At 45.1% G+C, this 17,197-nt stretch overlaps 1 protein-coding gene across 1 annotated transcript in view; it reads left to right on the forward strand.

Moving 5' to 3' along the window:
- Positions 1–17,197, forward strand: part of LOC119443797 (uncharacterized) — a 454,815-nt gene that overhangs the window by 419,567 nt on the left and 18,051 nt on the right. The window contains exon 17 of the mRNA XM_037708465.2: positions 2,016–2,083. Coding sequence (XP_037564393.2) covers positions 2,016–2,083 — 68 coding nt within the window. The remainder of the gene's footprint in view (positions 1–2,015; positions 2,084–17,197) is intronic.

A 17,197-nucleotide genomic window follows, 5' to 3' on the forward strand; every position in this document is an offset into this window, starting at 1 on the left:
GCGCATTCCGATCCCGCTATTCCGGTAAGCCCGTTAATACCGTAAACACGCTAAACTAAACCTGTCTAATACCTGGAACTATTTGGGAGCAAAAACACACTTGCTATTGTTGCTTCATTGGTGAACGATGAACCGTTGTTTTATTCTGTCATTTCGTTTTGGGAAGTAGATTTGTTGTCGACTCCCAAGGCTCGTTTTGTAGGCGTTTTAACTCAAGTTCTTGCTTTATGCTTTTTCTACCTTCTACCTGCTAAGCAGTAACCGGGTTGTGTATTTGCCGCGTCCAGTTACGCCACGGACGCTAGCGAGCGCGTTGAAGCGCTTTTCTTGTTTCTTTTGGGCCTGGAGCGGCGCCGTTAGAAAGCAGGCTAGAGCATGTGCGGGCAAGGTACGCACGGAAAAAGCAGGCGAGGGCGTCGGTGGGCAAATTACACGAGAAAAAGAGCACAACAACATTTATTTCATTTACCAAACCTAAGATTGGGGGTAAAAACGAGTTTATTGGGGAGATCACCACTTTGTGTGTCGTTCTCTTTGGAGCTGCTTGTTGGTTAAAATGCGGCAGTCTGTGTTTGAAGTGTAAACCATGAGCTTTATCAGCAATGATTCTAAACAATACTATGCCCTATATGACAATTCCCATTTGTGGAGTTCCTGCCCCAAATTTTTGCACCGTTGAATGCCACAACAGCATCTGCAACGAAATACACTGGTACCCGCTGATCCGCCCATGAAACCCTACTTATTTCAGGCAAAATGGTAGCTAAAGCAAACACCGAGCTGTACGCAGGCGAAATGGCGCATTTTAAGTACAAGACATTGCTCAGTTCTACGCACTTTTCTCTGTGAACTACTTCGCGACAATCTCACCGTTATCGTGCACCGATATCAAGTGCATTGCAATTTCAATTTGTGAGGCCTGCCCAAAAAATGAAGAGCTGTCCAAAATTCTGGGCCGATTGCGAATGGCACTGGGTGATTACCACTGGGTATGTCAGGCTCTTCAGTGAATCTTTGGTCATTCGGTATCATAGCAACGACTATTACCTTTATATGAAACACGTAGCCTAACAGGGTAGGTCATCACAATGCCGAAACGGAGTATACCGAAACCATCTACGCTGCTAAGAAGCACTTTCAATGCCATAATGTGCCTGATATCTTAATGAGGAACACAAAGCAATTTAGGAACGTGGTTGATTGCAATGAAAGCCACCGCCGTTTAATCAATGTTTATTGTGGTGATTGAACCTCTGCCGGCATCTCAATTTTCTTTAAATATGTTTTCGACAAACCTCAATCTACCCAAGATTGACTGACGGCTATGTCTCACGTTTACGGTGACGCTCCAGCTGTAATTTACTGTACTATAATATACTATACAACGTTAATGTACTATAATATACTTGACTATACTCTACTATAATATAGCATGTAGTCCAAGCACGTTCTAAATCCTTTCTCGACCTTTTTTTTATCTTTCTGCACGATGCACTCCCTTTGGCGGTGTAACACGCATTGCATTAGATTATTTACCGAACCCTCGTGCCATAACTGGTGATGTTGAGGCACTGAGGTTGCATATGCGCGCATGTGCTCTCGGGCTGGAAGCATGGGTGCCCTGAGCGGAAGGGCGCCACAGGGCATCTCTTTGAAATTGTAGCTCTTTTCGCTCCGCGCACTCACCTTTCGCAGGTAAGTGCAGCTGTTTACATTTTGCAATGGCAAAAAAAACAAAAAAAAAAACAAAAAAGCTAGCGAGGTGTGGTCCATTTCGAGACATAATCTTGCCGACGCCGGTATTTTTCTATATCCGTAGTTGGGGGGTCTCAGCGATGTCCTCATCCGTGAGCCACCACATCCGTTTCACGACTTCTTATTGTTTCTTTTCTTTTTTACATAAGCGTGTATAATACAGCCATATCTTTCTCCTACGGATTTCTTTAATACAAGAAGAACGCTTTCGAGCATTCATCACTTTCCTAATAATTACTGAACCATGTTCTACATTCCAGAAAACACTCCGTTCCTGGATTCTTGCCGAAGATCTACAAGGCAATGCTGCAACGCTTTGTCAAATACTGTAAGATGTAATTTTTATTCTCCTCTTTGTGATAGTAGGTTGCTACACAAACCTACATGTGTTATCGTTAAAAATATAAGATAAGCTGGAGGCTGTCTACAATCGCATCAATCTACGGTGAGTAACTTAAAGTACCTTAAACTAGGTACCTGCTCTACACGACTTCATGGACATGCTGAAACTTCTGCTGCTGAATTCGCACTGTGGCCACAAATTCACCTTGTGCTGGATGGTTGGTTCATTGGTGGATGATGCTTTCGCGCAAGGTACTGGTTAGCCTGCTCATAAAGACTGAGAAAGCATGAGATGAAACATGCCATGTGCAGACCACGTGATTTGGAAAAAAGCTGACCAACCTAGCATACCCACGGTAGTTGCTCCTGGCATTCATCTAAAAAGACTGGAAGACAAGAGAACTATCTAAGCACGGCAAAGAACCACTATAATTTCGCGATTGCATTCCCAATACTCGTTCCTAAGTGCAGTTGACCACTGGTCAGGCGCCTTCGCTAATACTATACCCAGTATCATGATTGGCTGTCCTCTGATCTAACAAATGGGCACAGTGCAAGAAATATTCGTAAATTCGTCCCTGCTTCCTGAACACGGAAAGTACCATACGGAGTTGAAAAAATATGCCTACTATTTGGCTTGTTGCGAGGGAAACCTTATGTAGATGATAGTGCTCGCACGGCTTTTGTGGGAGCATATAACTACCAGCAGGCTGTCTACTCAAAAACATAGGCTTCTGTAGACAGCACACGGAAACGCAAGACACCGCGTTAGCAATATATTAGGGCGTCTGTGCTCACCGAAGCTTCGCAATATAGGTAACTCCCACAAGCAAATTCCAGAGGCACTTTCATCTTCCTGTGACAAAACAAGTGCAACTTTGCGGAGTATTTGCTTCTTAACAGAATACTGAGGGCAAAGGTCATCACCTCGATATCTCGCTAGACGTGTGCCTCACGGACCCGTCCTCTTAGTCGCGGTCATCTATTCAACACTCCCCGACTTCTATGACTTACATCTATGATGGCAGGATGTAGACGGGATCAAACCGCACCAAGGATGTCCAGAAATAAATTATTTAAGTTTGTCTAAAAAGAAACATATATGATGATGTTGATTTATTGGCATTCCCTTGGATACGAAGCGGTGACAAATAGTCTCTTAACGTGCATCACAATGCCAAAATGGAGTATACCGAAACCATCTACGCTGCTAAGAAGCACTTTCAATGCCTTAAGGTGCCTGATATCTTAATGAGGAACACAAATCAATTTAGGAACGTGGTTGATTGCAATGAAAGCCACCACCTTTCAATGAAAGTTTATTGTGATGATTCAACCTCCGCCGGAATCCACTACCTCATTCGTGGTTCGTCGTTCTAGCATTGTGTCTTTATCCCTTTAATCTTTTTTTGCTCTTTGTTACAACTTCCAGACCTACTTTGCACATTTACGAAGCCTGTAACAGATCTGGTCCTTTCAATCGCTTCCCTCCTTTTTTTTTACCCGAATACTCTAAACGTCTCTTGGTTATTTCGACTACCTAATAGGTAATGCTTCCATCCGCTTTACATCGCAGCGCTTCTGGAAGGTGTACGTTACCCTCCGGTCTCGCTGGGTGAATCCCTTCGCAAACCATCAGGATATGCCGAGTCACCACCTGGATTTTCACTTGTCTGGATTTTCGCACACATGACTCATCCTGTTGCGAATATTTTCTCCAATATGTCGTTTTCTTTGCACAACCAGCTCTGACCTCAAATAGCAAGACACTGCTCTTTGTGTTATTGTCCAGGTATTTCTTGTTAATTTTTCTTGTCATTCTTGCAAATCTCATGGTCCTTTTGTCTACTCTTTCCATCCAAATAAGTCTGTTTCTCCCACTTTCTTTCTGAGGACTCCGGGTTGTCTATTCACACTTTCAATTACGCTGTGCTTGATAGCCACTTTCCTGGCCTCTTCCGCCATTGTCTGTCCACCCTTCTCAGGTAGATATACCTGTGCAGTATATTGCACTAATTTTGCGTTCCGCTTCTCTGGCTTCTGTTTTCATTTTTATTTTTACCTGTTGCTGAAGGCTTGCGAACTTAATTTACATGGATTTTTTTTTCAGGCTTGTATAACATGTATAAGGCAGAAGGAAACGCAACCTGATGTATTTCAGTGACTGTTTCTGTTCAGAATAAGTTATTCGTTAATATGACTCTAAATGTATGATCTTGGCAAATATCTACAAGGATTCCACAGCTACCTTGGTTCTCCACAAGAAAAGTAGAAAGATACCTATCAAGAAAGGGGTCAGGCAAGGATACACAATCTCTCCAATGCTATTCACTGCATGCTTAGAAGAAGTATTCAAGCTCTTAGACTGGGAAGGATTAGGAGTGAGGATCGATGGCGAATATCTCAGCAACCTTCGGTTTGCAGATGACATTGTCCTATTGAGCAACAATGGAGAGGAATTACAACAAATGATTGAGGACCTTCATCGAGAAAGTGCAAGAATTAGGTTGAAGATGAATATGCAGAAGACAAAGATAATGTTCAATAGCCTGGCAAGAGAACAAGAATTCAGGATCGCCCGTCAGCCTCTAGAATCTGTAAAGGAATATGTTTATCTAGGTCAATTACTCACAGGGGACCCTGATCATGAGAAAGAAATTTACAGAAGAATAAAATTGGGTTGGAGTGCATACGGCAGGCATTGCCAAATCCTGACTGGGAGCTTACCACTGTCGTTGAAAAGAAAAGTGTACAATCATTGCATTCTACCGGTGCTAACATACGGGGCAGAAACTTGGAGGTTAACAAAGAAGCTCGAGAACAAGTTAAGGACCGCACAAAGAGCAATGGAACGAAAAATCTTAGGAGTAACGTTAAGAGACAGGAAGAGAGCGGTGTGGATCAGAGAACAAACGGGGGTAGACAATATTCTAGTTGACATTAGGCGGAAGAAATGGAGCTGGGCAGGCCATGTAATACGTAGGATGGATAACCGGTGGACCATTAGGGTTACTGAATGGATACCAAGAGAAGGGAAGCGCAGTCGAGGACGGCAGAAAGTCAGGTGGGATGATGAGGTTAGGAAATTCGCAGGCGCAAGTTGGAATACGCTAGCGCAAGACAGGGGTAATTGGAGATCGCAGGGAGAGGCCTTCGTCCTGCAGTGGACATAAATATAGGCTGATGATGATGATGATGATGATGATGATGATGATGAAATGTATGATGTTGCCTACTGTAAAAGGCGTCAAACCTTCGTCAAGCGTTCCTCGCTTGTAGTCTCACGCCTTCCATCAGCCCCTAGGTGCTACTTTCGGGTTTTCTCATCCTAGTTTGTTTCGTCGTATAACTTCAAAATCTTTTGATAACAAATGTATGCGCGCATACGACGAAATGAGCAGGCGAGCGTTTGTTTGTCATCTGCAATCGAAACACTAAGAATCGGAGCAGGAACACTGAAAGAACTGTGAATAAAAGCTTGAAAACATGACAATAATGTAGCCTAAACGTATGGCTTGCTTTTTTTGTGAATTATAATATTTTGAATTCTATTTAAAGAGCGTTTTAGTTTATAAATGTAGAAAGTTTTCCCACAACGTATTTAAATTTTGTGTGGTAGGTACACCAGTAGTTTCATTATGTGGTCGACCCACTGCCCCATTCCAGTACACCAGTGACGTGAAGCTGTCCTTTAGCTTTTTTTTTTTTTGCTTTGGTTAGACAGTATGTGTAGTCTTCGTAGTATGTGTAGTCTTCGTGGCGTGCAGCGTAGTTCAGCGCTTCTCCACTTCATGACGGCAAGCGTGGCTTGAGGTTAGAGGCCTGTTAATGTCCCTCTGTATGTTCCCAAAGGAAGCAGAGGTGCGCATACTTTCGCCATTTTCTTCCATCGCTATGAAGTAAAGTCACTCATCGCGCTTACTTCGAACAGTACAGTCACTCATCGCTCGTACTTCGAACAGCTTCTATACGTTTCTGTCGCAACGTTTGCATATTTTAGGCATGTTCAGTATGTCTATACATGTCCGTCTGTCTGTGTGTTTTACGCCGTCGTAATGCTGTAGTGGGCGTAATTGGTCAGCGCATCAACAAGGCACGCATGGGAAAGAACAGACGATCACAGGCTTTGTCAGTGAACTGAAGCTCTAGTACGAACACGTGAACAATAAATATATATTGCGGAAGCACCAAGGCGGAAAGTTGTTGCGTGTCTAGTTGTTCGGCAGACAGGCCATGAACACATTCAAACTCAGCCAGTTCTCTCTACTTGTGCTGTAGCGGCGATTTTTAAAACTAAACAACACCTGACTTTAATCATGATATACATGACAAGACTGAGCTGGATGGCATGTCAGGGTATTCATGAGATCAAGGACACGAATGTCATGATCAAGTTTTTTATGGCGTTTTGATGCCATCGTGATCATGAATTTAACTCTGTCTTATCGAAATATGCAAGACATGAGTACATGAATGACATGCATGACATGCATATCATGACATAACAAAAATTAACGACCTGCATTTATGACATGCATGCCATGTTACATGTGCATGCCTGACATAACGTGTACATAATATGACATGACATTAATTCATGACATATATATTATGACACGACTGACGTGACATGGATGTCGTGACGACTGGCATAATTTAGGACATCTATTTTTATTATGTTATTTATGTCACGCCATTCAAATCATAATATGCATTGCTACCTTGGGTCACTAGGTATGTGCTCGTGGCCTGCATGTCATGAGAAGTAATTCATGCTATGTGATGCATGCACGTCATACATATAATTTGTTTATGTCATTCCACGCAAATCTTGTCATGTCATGAAGGTGATGGCATGCGGGGAATTCTTTCAGTTTTGCATTTCTTTCATGACATTTCGTTCGTCATGTCATGGATGCGTGTCACTCTTCTGGTGTCATGACACGCCATGTCATTCATGCCCCCAATGCGCGTCAAGACATGTCATTATTTTCATGTCAATGTATGACAGTTATCGCATGATTGATAGTGCATGTAGGTAGCTCTTTCGTGTTAAATAGGTCATGGTGCACTAAGTATTTACAAAGATAAGAATCATGTCAACACTTGACTTAAATCATGCAAGAGAACTACTTCAATAAGGGATAATCTACAATGGATCACGCCCATGTCATCAATCAGGTATTTGGGAAATCTGCGGAGTGTAATCATCGCCTCTGTATAGCTTTCATAGATTAGGAAAAGACATTTCATTCAGTAGAAATACAAGCAGTCGTGGAGACAACGTAATCAAGAACAGGAGGCATACGTGATTATCTTCTGAATTATCTAAGAAGACTCCACAACTACCTTAATTATCCGCAAAAAATTGTAAGAATAACTACAATAAAGGGGTAAGGCTAGGAGACAAAATTTCTGCAATGCTATTCACTGCATGCTTATAAGTATTGAAGCTAATAGACTTTGAAGGCCTCTGGAGTGAGGATCAATGACTAACATCTCCATTACCTCCAGTTTGCAGCTGACATTATCCTGTTCAGTAACACTGGAGATGAATTGTAGCAAATGATTGAGGGCCTTAACAGAGACAGTGTAGGAGTTGGGCTGAATATTATTATGCAGAATACAAATAAATTGTTCAATAGACTGGCACGGGAACAAGTATTCGGGATTGCCAGTCAGCCTCTAGTGTCTCTTGAGTACCAACTCCTCAAAGGTATTCCTCTGTGGAGCTAGATAAATTTCTCAGTGGTGACATTGATGCAAAGAAACTTAACAGAAGAAGGCGCATTACGAAATGCGCAGGTGCAAGTTCGAAATGCGCAGGTGCAAGTTCGACATCACATGACACGGGTCATGTGCATGCATGGCTAACGAAAATAATGGCATGAATGAAATAAAATGTAATGACATCACATGACCCGTGTCATGTGATGTCATTACATTTTATTTCATTCATGCCATTATTTTCGTTAGCCATGCATGTCATTCATGATCTCATGTTGCGCATACCATTTTACTTGTTTAATGACATGTCATGCGTGTAGGTAATTTACTTCGCGTCATGTTGTTGATGACATTACATGTCATGAAAATTACGTATTGATGGCATGAAGATAACGAATAATCAAGGTCGCCTCCTAAAAGTTGGTTTATGTTGGGCGGCGGAAAATTTGACGCCATTTTAGACCATGTGACGGCGTTCGTCGCGTAGCGGCGTGAGCGGTAAAAGGAAACAGTAGGCACTACTCTGCTGCCTTTGGACGCATATGCAGGGACACTAAAGCCTGTCTGGAGCTGCGCGCGTCGTTTGCTGGTGTCGCCGCTTCACAGCGTAATGGCGGCGTATTTATCACTGTAATTCAACCGGAAACCACTTCACATTGATATCATAGACAGTTAGTCTCTGAATCCAGCGGAGCTCTGTCAATCGCGAAGACAACGTACTTTCACTTGCCTTCAGCGCTGTGTCCTCTCTTGAGAAGCAAAAATATAGAGCTGTTACCATGGCTTAGTTCTGTAAACATGTTTTACTTCAGTGTATGAGGCGGAGCACAAGTTCTGCCCTGACGAAATAGCCGTTCTTCTTAAGCGAAAATGGATAAAGCTTGTTTTACGACGAAGTTTGTAGGTGCTGTACGCAAATCTAATTCGTATGGAGAGTATTCTTATACCACGGAATGCGCACAACACATAATTTGTTTTGATGGATAGCAAAGTACAATACAATAAATACTGATATCCCCACAACCAAACATCGTGGTTTCACTTCTTTGCACGTATGAGGGCTACTAAACCAGAGACCTTCGCAGTATAAATCAACCATCTTTTTGGATAATTGTAAATAAACTTATTTGATGAAGAAAACTATCATTTCACATTGTTCGATGATCTAACTCAACTACCTCCGGTTGGCAGATGACATTACCCTGTTCAGCGACACTGGAGATGAAGTGCGACACATGACTGAGTACCTGAACTTAGACAGTGTACGAGTAGGGCTGAATTGCAGGCGCACACGCAAACCAGCAACACCACAACAAGGTATATTTTGATGACAGGAGGCACTGTATCACTGTAGTCACAATAAGGCGTGTCGTAGCGCAGCATAAGGTCCTATTTAGTGGCACGAGCAGCGAGTGGAGACTTTTGTTTCTTAAGCAGCAACTTCTGGCCGACCACCGACTTCCAGTTCGTGCGAAATTAAAAAAAAATGTTTCTAAATTCAAAATAAATTATTAAAAATAAGAACGGTAGGAAATCGATGGTTCTACTTATTGTTGATAATAGATATGCCATCAGAGCATAAGTTAGTTACAAATTGAGTTAGTTCAGTGACAGGAATAATTATAAATCACTAATGGTCGGTTTACCAGGTGCGGGGCGGTTCCGTTCGCCATGGAAGTAGACGACGAGGACGCCACGCCATGTGTTGATTACCGTCGAATTTCCGACGACGAGGATGCCGGCCCTTGTGTGTAGTGTTCTGTAGTTTACATCTTTTACGCCAAGAATTCACCAGCATTCCCTGTGTATGTGTCGTATTTCACTTTAATAGCGCAAACTTAACACAAGGAAAACACAAAGTTGAACCAAACAATAAACCAGGGTGCACCAAGGCCGAGGTGTGAGTGCCTCTAGCACACACCTAATTCAAGGATTAGGGTCGCTTCTGTTTTTTTTAGAGGCGAAGCTTGTATTGTATAAGTATTGTACTTAGGGTGTGGGTCTGTCCCTCCTCTGTAGTATGTCGTCTTCGTCGTCGTCGTAGTAGTAGTAGAGCGACCTAGAATATGGGAGAGTGTCCAAAGCGCCGGCTCCGGCGAGGGCCTTTTTCTGTGAACTGCCGCGCCGCGCCGCTGCTGCTCCGGACCCGTGGGCTTTTCGCGCTCGCGAAGCGCGCGGGAAGCGAGGGTCGTCTGCTACGCGCTGTAGTTTTTTGCGTTCATTTTCCACGCAAAGCACTTAAACTCTATTTAACTTCAACAGTGTGGCGCTGCATGGAGGTTATCCATCTTTGAGTGTTTCTTTGTGCTTGGGCAGCAAGATAATGCAAAAAATAACGTATCAAACTCATCAGCGCGGCCTAGTTCCGGTGCTAGAGTTCGAGAACGGTGTTACGGTAACTGTGCGTGCACAGAAACGCGCTAAATGAGTCTGCGCAAGGAAAGAACGTAAAAAAAAAGATGGGCACGTGGGCAATAGCACCATGCTTGCAAGAATAAGAGTAACGAAAAAAGTAAATTACTCGCGAAGTCAAGTGAAATACTTACGTGCATGCAGTGACCGCTTCGCTCATCACTACGCGCTTTTCACTCACGGTCGGTAGTAGTTTAGAGCCATATGCATATGTATTTATTCATGAATTTTTTTAGCCTCGACAATACTTTATCATGAACGGAGCGCAGTGAGAAGGTGTAAGGGAAACAAGAGAAGGAGCATAGACGGTCTTAACGCCGCAGTATTGTTGGCCAATTTCGCTTCAGAGACAGCCTACACGAACAATTCTTGCTGTAAGCTATCTCTTCAATACAAACTTCGCGCACGATGTACCTTAAGGTTCACCGTGAGCGAAGCTGGTTTGAAATTCAGACATTCGAAAAAAGGTCATTCCAGCCAATAGGTAAACAAACATAAAATGGTGAACAAATATATATTTTTCTACATTGAAATGAATAGATAGGTACTACTGGCCTAGCTATTTACTCATGTCTTATGCAAAAGGTATTGCAGCAATAGCCTTGTTTTATTAATCCATGAATCCTCTCTGAAATCACCAACATATAACTTCTCATGATATAATAGTTATTGCTTAACGTGTGATTTTTTACATAAACTAACAACCATTCATGGCGCGTGATGATGTTTGTGCTTGCATTATATTGAGTGGAAAATCGTCTTGAAACTACGTTGACCGTTGGCGGTCTTTGATGCACTACAAATATCGCTATTGATTCTACATATCCCTAAAACAGTTACCTTCAATCAGTAAAACATGAGAAGTTTATGTTCTGGTGATTAGTTGCCTCTTTCATTATGTAACTACAAGTACGTAATTATTTATCAGTAAGTATATTTGCTGTGTACGAACTAGCGAGCATACGCAATAAATATTCCTATAAAGTTACTTTCACGTTCAAATTCGCTTAGTGTTTGCGCTCTTGCAATACAAGAAGGCGAAAGACGAGTTGCACATCCGTAAAGCATCACGTTTCCGTTTTCTGACGTTCGCTCGTAATTATGAAATGAGATGTACGTACACAATGTTGCACTGTTAGCATTTCATTAATTTTGGTTTGTCTTGTTTTTTGCCGCCGTTTATTTCTCGCGTACCCTTTACGTACACGCCGTGGTAGCTTAGTGGCTTTGGTAGGTTGGACTGCTAAACTCGAAGACGCGGGTTCGATTCCCGGCCACGGCGGCTTACATTTCGATGGAGGCGAAATGCATAAAACACCCGTGTACATAGATATCGGTACACGTTAAAGAACCCCTAGCGGTCGAAATTACCGGAGCCCTCCAATACGGCGTTTCTTATAGCCAATGTATTGTGATTTCTTTATGTATTATTACCCTTTACCTGTGCTCTCAGTTCTTCATAATAAATGAGCAAGTTCGACACACTGAGATCGAGATTGGCATGCAATACGGTCTTATCGTCACACCATATCAGAGGGATTTCTGGCCGAAAAATGTGGGTTTGCACCACACGTAATATTGTTGTCGTTAATCGCGACGTGAATGAAAGTATGTTAAGTTACTAATGCCATGACCCATCAGTCATCTTAGCAACACATTTGTGCCTTTCCACGCTATAGTTTGAAATATATACCAAGTGAACGAGTATTTGCATTTATTTTTGGTACCGCGGCCCCACCGACGGACACATTACGCTTCCCATGAGCCTGTTCAGGATTTCGCCTTAATAAATAAACAGCAGAGCGCGACAGGCAGTCTTGTTAAACAAATCGAAGGAATGAAATAAAAGAAAGGGAGCATGAGCTCGCCATATCTTCCACGTTCTCCTGGTTGTCATCGCGATCTCCAGCTTATTTTCTTCTGCAGCACGTTCACGTTGCTCATTGCACGCATAACTAAATGAAGTAAGCGCGCGCAATGCGTTACTCAAACAGCCGCGTAAGCGCGGACCAAGCGAGCAAGAAGGAAATAGACAAAATACCCGTATTCACAGCCGGCAAACGCATTCTCCGTGCGGTGAGTCACTGCGGTATTACCTTGCGGTAACGTGGTACTTAATATATCTCAAATTATTGAGATGTTGGCTAATAGCAACCAAAATATCGGGATCGTAGCAGACGCCCGCCGCCTTGGCGCGGCTTCCGCAGCGGAGAAAGCCCACGGGTCCGGTACAGCAGCGCCGCGGCGCGGGAGTTCACACAAAAAGGTCCTCGCTCCTCCCATGCATTCGCGCGGCGCTTTGGACACTCTCCCATTTTCTAGGTCACTCTAGTAGTAGTAGTAGGAGTCGTCGTCGTCGTAGTATGTAGCCACGTCTACTTTTATGAAAAAAAAAATCCGAAAGTTGTGTTCGTAGCGCGGAATCGAACCAGGGACCCCTCGCTTCGGCGCTAACCACTACGCCACGAAGCACACATGGACACACGCACCACGATGACAATAAATACCCAACATTAACGAAAGACTGCGCGTATCTAACGCGTTTGTGCTAGCGCGTTACGGCCCGTGTAAGAAGCTGGTGTAAGACGCTGTGGCCTCTCCGCCTTACTCCCGTATTCATAAACGCTCCTCGACTTGAACTTGACTTGCCACCGCCTTGGGCAGCGCGTTCGAAACGCGTTGAAGGCGGTGGCAAGTCAAGTTCAAGTCGAGGAGCGTTTATGAATACGGGGGTTATACTCTCTCAGCAGTCATGTGATAGCGTCGGCAAACGCGGTGCACGTTCCGGCATGTGTAAACGGCTGCGTAAGAGGCTGTGGCCTCTCCCCCTTACTAGAGAGTACTGCACGTTTCTAACGCGTTTGTGCTAGCGTCCCCTTAAGCGGGAGATGGTGCAATTATAATGAAGGGCGCTGTTATAAAATAGGAATGACGTCACATATGGCGCGTGTCATTGGTGGAAGTCAATTGTTCGATTTAGTGCGGCGACACTGGGCGATATACACGAAAGATTCACGGTTTACCGATGATTCCCTCCGGAGCTTCGCCCACTCATCATCATTCACCCCGTGGATATGCGGCGTTTTTTTTTTTTTTTTTCGTTCGTGGCGCACGCTGAGGAGCCAAGTTGCATGGATTAGCTCTATGATGCTAAGTTGGCGTTCCTGCTGCTCACAACCGACCAGTTCTGAAGGATAGAGCTGAAGAATGGAAGAAATCTTTGCCAGCGGCAGTTCACGCAACAGTCGATTTTTGTGAACCGCGGCAGCAGCATTTAGACTGAATCTGCTGCTGCTGCTGCTGCTGCTGCTGCTGCTGCTGCTGCTGCTGCTGCTGCTGCTGCTGCTGCTGCTGCTGCTGCTGCTGCTGCTGCTGCTGCTGCTGCTGCTGCTGCTGCTGCTGCTGCTGCTGCTGCTGCTGCTGCTGCTGCTGCTGCTGCTGCTGCTGCTGCTGCGCTGCTGCTGCTGCTGCTGCTGCTGCTGCTGCTGCTGCTGCTGCTGCTGCTGCTGCTGCTGCTGCTGCTGCTGCTGCTGCTGCTGCTGCTGCTGCTGCTGCTGCTGCTGCTGCTGCTGCTGCTGCTGCTGCTGCTGCTGCTGCTGCTGCTGCTGCTGCTGCTGCTGCTGCTGCTGCTGCTGCTGCTGCTGCTGCTGCTGCTGCTGCTGCTGCTGCTGCTGCTGCTGCTGCTGCTGCTGCTGCTGCTGCTGCTGCTGCTGCTGCTGCTGCTGCTGCTGCTGCTGCTGCTGCTGCTGCTGCTGCTGCTGCTGCTGCTGCTGCTGCTGCTGCTGCTGCTGCTGCTGCTGCTGCTGCTGCTGCTGCTGCTGCTGCTGCTGCTGCTGCTGCTGCTGCTGCTGCTGCTGCTGCTGCTGCTGCTGCTGCTGCTGCTGCTGCTGCTGCTGCTGCTGCTGCTGCTGCTGCTGCTGCTGCTGCTGCTGCTGCTGCTGCTGCTGCTGCTGCTGCTGCTGCTGCTGCTGCTGCTGCTGCTGCTGCTGCTGCTGCTGCTGCTGCTGCTGCTGCTGCTGCTGCTGCTGCTGCTGCTGCTGCTGCTGCTGCTGCTGCTGCTGCTGCTGCTGCTGCTGCTGCTGCTGCTGCTGCTGCTGCTGCTGCTGCTGCTGCTGCTGCTGCTGCTGCTGCTGCGCTGCTGCTGCTGCTGCTGCTGCTGCTGCTGCTGCTGCTGCTGCTGCTGCTGCTGCTGCTGCTGCTGCTGCTGCTGCTGCTGCTGCTGCTGCTGCTGCTGCTGCTGCTGCTGCTGCTGCTGCTGCTGCTGCTGCTGCTGCTGCTGCTGCTGCTGCTTGGGTATTGTTATTTCACGTTGTACTTGGCAAAACGTCCTCAAGCTTATTTCAGTTTCAGAAAACTGAGACACTTACTAGTAACACTGTGGCCCTCTCTCGAGTAAATGTAAAACACCGGAATTTTTTAACAATGATTTGTTGAAAGCGTATACCGTTGCGAAAAGCTCATATTGGTATGGGTGGGTATTTGAGTGAAGACAAAAGAGCTGCTGCTTCTGTAGAACGCGCAAACGAAAAAAGGACCTTAGGCTACGATACGACACCACCATTATATGCGAAGACCTATATATATACTGTGCCGAGGAGAGCATATGTTGCCGGAAACATCACACTGGTATACACTCTCGCAATATATATTAACCATTTGCTGCGAAGTTCTAGTGTCAAACCAAGTTATGTAAAACATTACACTCGCGCTGTAACAACTTACCAAGTAGCAGACGACACGCGCTTCGCGACAGGCCAATGACAAGGAAGCTTTTCCATAAGCCTGGTGATGCCGACGCAGCTTGCTGATATGCGCATTATCAGTAGTCTTATGCAGTGATATAGCCGATCGCTCAACCTCTTAATTCGCTGTAGACACAATGCGGAACATTTTATAGGATCCTTCTACGAACTATCAAATCGTTCCACGAGCAAAAAGTCGCCAACGGTTGCTTGGAAGAAAGCTTTTGTCTGATATAACCGTATCATTTACGTGGTATCCAAAAGAAACATGAACTACAGTCTTTCTTGCCTATCTCAGATTTTCGAGTTTGTTGTTAGGAGTGGCAGATAAGAATGCTTTCTATATATCTGAAAACAAATTACTATCGCGTCACTTCATTTGCAGCCATGTGTTTGGGAACAGGCTAGCAAAGATGTTCAATCCACGGTTTGCAAAGCTTTTCACTATTTTCGCATTTGAGTCATTTCACTATGGTCTGACTAGCTTATTGATTCATATTGTTACCCTGCGAATGCGATGATGATGCGAAAAGTTATGCGGTGAATCCTGTTACGCGGTGAGCAAGAAGCTTTTGGGCTGTCTACCGACGCACATGATTTTGAAAGCGAGGTCTGTAGTCATCGCACGTCTTAATTTTTTTAGAGTGACAGGCCCCACACACTGCTTCCCTTGATCTTTCGGCATGTGAATGCTCTTTTTTGACCAACCATATCCCGCAAAGCCGGCATATTGAGAGATATTTGGCCCCAAAACGCTGGCTATGTGCCGCTCTTCATAAACCCTTTGACGGCAACTTGAGTCACTGGTTATGTGCCATTGGTCAATGAACGTTTTTAGGCCATCTTTGATGGCCTAAAAGTAAGGCTACTATTGGCCAACCCAAGTAAGACTACCACCCTACTGCAGAACTACCACGAAAATGGTAAACAAAACCAAATAAAGCTATTCGCTTTAATCAACCCGCATTTAGTGTCATTATCCGCCTATCTTTATGGTCACTGCAGGACAAACGCCTCTCCCTGCAATCTCCGATTATCCCAGCCTTGCGCTTGATGACTCCAACTTGCGCCTGCAAATTTTCTAATTTGATCACTCATGAGAACATAGACTGCTATATAAATGTGCATTCTGTACAAAGTTTGCAAAGCACTAAACTTATGCACAAACCATCGACGATGAATGTCATTGTAATCGAACAGCCCAAACGAACCAATGAGCAAGCCAGTGAGGTGGCAGTCCCCCTCTTCCTCGCCGCCCATGAGTGCGCGATGGCGCGCGCCTTCTCCCTCTGCGCCTTCTTTCGCCTTACTGGACTTCCTTCGTGGCAACCGTGCAGAATGTATGCGTCCACGTCTTGCTCTCCCATGGGCGTTGGCGTCAAAGCGGTCAGGGTTCGACGGAGGGCTCGCCTGCGTCTGAGGATCCGCCAGGAATTCTCGGCCGCTGCATCATCCATTTTGTTGCTGGAGAACTCGCGCGCGACGATTCCCACCTCCTCCCATTGCCTCACTGCCGTCACTTTTCGCAACTCGGTTGCCCAAGATCACGCGCTCTTTATTAGACACCACGTTAGCACACTGTGGCGTATACGTCTCCTTTTTGCCCTTGTCTGTTTTCACTAAAATGTTGTACATGTTCACATACCAGCACGCCCAACAAACGGCAGTACTATCTGTCCATCAGCGCGCTTCATCGCCTTCTCTCACCCAAGTAAGAATACCACCCTACATCAGAACTACCACTAAAATGGTAAAAAATTGAAAGAAAGTAATTCGCTCTAATAAACCCGCATTTAGTGTTTACATCATCATCATCAGCTTATCTTTATGGTCACTGCAGGACGAACACCTCTTCCTGCAGTCTCCGATTATCCCTGTCTTGCGCTAGACAATTCCAACTTGCGCCTGCAAATTTATTAATTTGATCACCCCACCTAATTTCCTGCCGTCCACGACTGCGCTTCCCTTGGCACTCATTCTGTTACTCTTTCGTAATGATCCACCGTTATCTACCCTACCCTGTCCCTTTCCACTATCTCGTTTAATTTTAACTTGAATATCGGCTATCCCCGTTTGCTCTCGGATCCACACCACTGCCTTCCTGTTTCTTAACATAGGCCTTAGATTTTTCGTTTCATCGCTCCCAGTCACGGTTTGGTATTGCCTGCCGTGTGCAATCCAACGCATTTTTATTTTGTAGTTTTCCTTTTCATGATTAG

Source organism: Dermacentor silvarum, chromosome 3, assembly GCF_013339745.2.
Source record: "Dermacentor silvarum isolate Dsil-2018 chromosome 3, BIME_Dsil_1.4, whole genome shotgun sequence".
In the NCBI taxonomy this organism is placed as follows: Eukaryota; Metazoa; Arthropoda; class Arachnida; order Ixodida; family Ixodidae; genus Dermacentor; species Dermacentor silvarum.